This window comes from Citrus clementina, unplaced genomic scaffold (assembly GCF_000493195.1).
Source record: "Citrus clementina cultivar Clemenules unplaced genomic scaffold, Citrus_clementina_v1.0 scaffold_8, whole genome shotgun sequence".
NCBI lineage: Eukaryota > Viridiplantae > Streptophyta > Magnoliopsida > Sapindales > Rutaceae > Citrus > Citrus x clementina.
The window spans coordinates 13,287,087-13,291,260 of NW_006262022.1; the positions used below are offsets into that span (position 1 = coordinate 13,287,087).

Consider the following 4,174-nt stretch of genomic DNA (forward strand, 5'->3'; position numbering starts at 1 on the left):
ATAAAATAAAATAATGTTTCATTTTATATTAGAATTAAAATTAATAAAAAATGTGATGTTCATAATTAAGAATATTAATAATTATTATAAATTTACAAATATAATAAAATAAATATTTATTCATTAAATATATTTTTTATTAGCTTTGTAATTAAAAACTATAATTCTTTAAATAAGGATAAAATTGTAATTTGAAACTATTTACTCCCAATCCAAGACAAAGTAAACACATAAATTGGATTCTGATCTTTATTCCATATTTCCATTCCAGTGTAAGTAAACAACATACTCTCATTCTCACTCCACACTCCCAATCCTAGAATTCTCACTCCTCAGGATTCTCACTCCAATCCAAAAAGTAAACGCTACCTAAAGCACAACGCAATCAGATGATGAGAAAATAACTTTTGAAAGGCAACCCATGCCCAAAGGCATGGTAAATTTTTATTTGAGTTACAGCAGAATATGAAATAACTTTCAATAAACTTTGGTCTTGTGGTCTAGGAGCAGGCATGCTGCACAAATTCTTTTCCAACAGCGGATCATTATTAAAGCTGGAAATAGAAGCCAGGTGCCACCTTGTGCTATGAAGTATGAATAATAAAAATATCTAGTACATGCAAACTTGTTGCCTTCCAAGAAAGCTGTTATGAAATAGAGGGAAGACCCATAGAACTGCACAAGAGAAAGTGCAAACTGAAGAATGTAGCTGTATGACTTTCCCTTAGCTATAGCATACCTGCCAACAAAGACCGAGCCAGGAAAATTGAGTCATATATAGGGGACAATATAATTAATTAATGATGAAACCAAAAAAAAAAAACAATCATCATAGTCGATGTCATTGAAGGTAAAGAAAAAACAAAAATCTGAGAGTTAACTATGTAAAATCACTATGAGAGTTTCATTTTAGTTTGTGCATTTTCGGGAGAAAAGGAATTTATGGGGGCAATTTTATTAACCTGATGATGTGATGTCATCATAGGGAGAGAGAAAAAAAAAAGAAGAGAAAAGGTTCTAAACAAATACCATTTTAGTTAATTCATACTTAAAACAGTACTTACATTGCAAGAAGACTAGCAGGGCCAACAAAAATCACGGCAATTCCTTCAATAGCAAGAACTGCCACATGTCTTGATGCATATCTTGAATCTCCTTTGCTATATTCTTTCCCTGCAGCAGTGCCAGCTTTCGTTTATGAGACTAAACACCTTACTTACAATTAATTAATTTCAATGTAATTATTCTCATTAAAGACAACTTACAAACTTCGGCAAAATAATTTCCAGACTTGTCCTTATAAAATTCTGGAGAGAAAAACCAGTAACCCTCGTGAATGATGTGAATAAGACCACTAACAGCCCACCAGATCATAAGCCATCTGTCTGTTTTTGATAATTTGCGTGGTGACCTCCCTGCAGTAGACACAAATTTATTAGAAAACAAAGATTTAATTGACATTGGGATTTAACTGCAGCTTAAGTACTGTTAGATGATTAGACTTTACTGACTTTTAACTACTAAATTTAGGACAAAACTACGTTACAGACTCTGTATGTAACAGCTCAATGGAAATTAGTCTTGTATCAGCTAAGTTCCAACAACTTTTCCTCTCTCCTGCAACGCGTGGATGCTCCTCATTTGCTGCGTTACATACAGAATCTGTAACGTAGCAAGGTCCCTAAATTTATATTTGACAGAGCTGAAACTGAAAGGGTATGATATGATGTCATATCGCAGCAAGTAAAAGATTTCAACCCGAGATACGCCAGATGATAAACATGACCAAAAAGGAAGCGATTCCATTCCAAGCATGCACTTCAGACGTAGATCGTAAATTTGGAGTAAAATCTGGTAGAATCAGATCACTCGGCGAATATGGATGACTCATTTTAATTTTTTATCTTCTTCTTCTTCACCTGGAATTGAAATTATGGCTCATTTTAATTAACATCCACTAAATTAATAGATTTTCTATAGTTCCAAAATAGCATAATTTTTTTTATAAAAAAAAAAAAAGTGATGGTGACATGCAAGAAACGTAACATCTGATACTCCATAAATAGATGTTACTCCATAAAAGTCAAATAAAACCAACTACTTGTTTAAAAAAAAAAAAGAGTGATGGTGACATGCAAGAAACGTAACATCTGATACCCCATAAAAATCAAATAAAACCAGGTACTTGTTTTTTTAAAAAAAGAGTGAAGGTGACATGCAAGAAACGTATCATCTGATACTCCATAAAAGTCAAATAAAACCAGCTACTTGTTTACTATAGACCAGTAGTAACCAAGAGATATTCTGCTAACAATCCCATAAATTTCAACAAAAAAGTCAAATAAAGCCAGTTATATTGCTTAGACCAATAAAAAAATCAACAATGCCAGCTATTTCTAAATTCTTGTGCATTTGATATTGTTTTATTTCTATTTATTTTTTAAATATGTATAGTGCTATTTAAAAAAAAAACAATAATAATTGAGGATTTTTGTTTTGAATTGGAGTTTTTTTTTTAAATTAATTACCAACATACTATATTTATTTGGAATCTAACAAATATATTTGTATAACTCAACATGACTATTGTAACCGAATTAAGGGTTGCGATGACTAGTTAAATAAGTCGCTTATTCTGTGCGGATAAAATAAATTATTGATTAAGAAAAGGCCACTACAAGAAATATATTTTTTACGACTATATTTTTGTGATGACTTAATTTTTATCGTTGAATATCACTTTTTTAGGACCATAAGTGTTAAATGTTATGTTTTTTTTTTGTCAAAATTAAATTCATCACAAAAACTCACTTTTGCAACCAAATATAATTTTCGTCACAAAAGCATTTGACAAATATATTTAATTTTTAATTTATTTGCGGCCAAACACAATTCCGTTGGCAAATTCTAAACTCTCAATTACCACATAAAGATTTCGTCCCAAAAAAAGATGATAAATTAATAGGTAACATTTTATGGGATAAAAATAAAATTTTCATCTCAAATATTTACTTTTTGCGACCTCTTTCAAATTGTCGCAAAAGGTAAAAGATTGTGGTGAGAATTTTACCACCAAACATTTATAATACTTTTTGTGACAAATCATTGTTCAGTAGCTAAAGGTAGTCATTTTACAGACAATGTTACATTAGTCCCAAAAAAATGATGTATAAAATCTTATAAATTTTTTTTTTGTGACTAATCACTATTGGTCACAAATTGAGTAATTTTAGCAACAACTTTAAAATATTGTTGCAAAAAGTGAAGTTTTTTGGCGGGGATTCAACCGCCTTACATAATTAATCTCAATTTGAATAAGTTTTTTGGAGCAAATTTAAATATGGTCGCAAAAGACTTACATGTTATATATATTTGTTTTATTCCTCTCTCTTTCTTTTTTATCTCTAAGTTCTCTCATTATTATAGTTCTCATTCTCTTGTTCTCTCTATCTTCTTACCTTATTTTTAACTTTTTTTTGTCACATAATTTTATTTAATTATCATGTGTAGAAGTTAATTAACCTTTGTGTTTGTATTTTTTTTGTAGGAATTAAATATTGAAGATCATATACAAAGAAGTGAAGAAAATCAAGATGCAAGAAGGTGAAGAAAACCAAGAAATTTATGAATAAATGTAATTGTTCCAAATAATATAATTTCATTTGCTATATTTTTTTGTATTTTTTATTAATAATAAATCTTTTAATTTAATTCTTCTACTTTCCTAAGGTATGTTATAATTTTTTTAATTATTAAAGAAAAATTCAACAAATTAAAATTTTATGAAATTATAATTAAATATAACATTATATTTAAAAATATATTTTTGGCGACTAGTTTTAGTATGGTCGCAAATATTGTTAATTTGCGACGAAATAATTTGGTAGCAAAAAAGTAGGGAAGACAAAGTGAAAATATATTTTTTAACTGTTTTTTTTTTGTTGCTAAAAGTTATTTTTTTGCAGCCAGCTTATAAAGTGGTCACTGATACTTTTCCTCAACAGACCTTATATAACCAACTTGTGACCATAATTTTATTGTCACAAATTATTTTTAGTGACGAATTTGATTATTTTTGCAACAAAATTTTTTATCACAGATAATAATAATTCTAGTAGTGAGCTTGATACTTTGGTAAATTGTATTGTTGCAGTTGCTATGAGTTTAAAAAGTA

The 4,174-nt window shown here is 29.0% G+C and overlaps 1 protein-coding gene across 1 annotated transcript; it reads right to left on the reverse strand.

Moving 5' to 3' along the window:
* Positions 1-441: 441 nt before the first annotated feature.
* Positions 442-1,910, reverse strand: LOC18035569 (probable 3-beta-hydroxysteroid-Delta(8),Delta(7)-isomerase). Its single transcript, XM_006423771.2, has 4 exons — positions 1,759-1,910; positions 1,266-1,415; positions 1,065-1,173; positions 442-739 (listed from the first exon to the last, which is right to left on the reverse strand). The coding sequence occupies exons 1-4, from the start codon at positions 1,889-1,891 to the stop codon at positions 478-480; spliced, it is 654 nt and encodes a 217-aa protein (XP_006423834.1). The 5' UTR covers positions 1,892-1,910; the 3' UTR covers positions 442-477.
* Between the last annotated feature and the right edge of the window lie 2,264 nt (positions 1,911-4,174).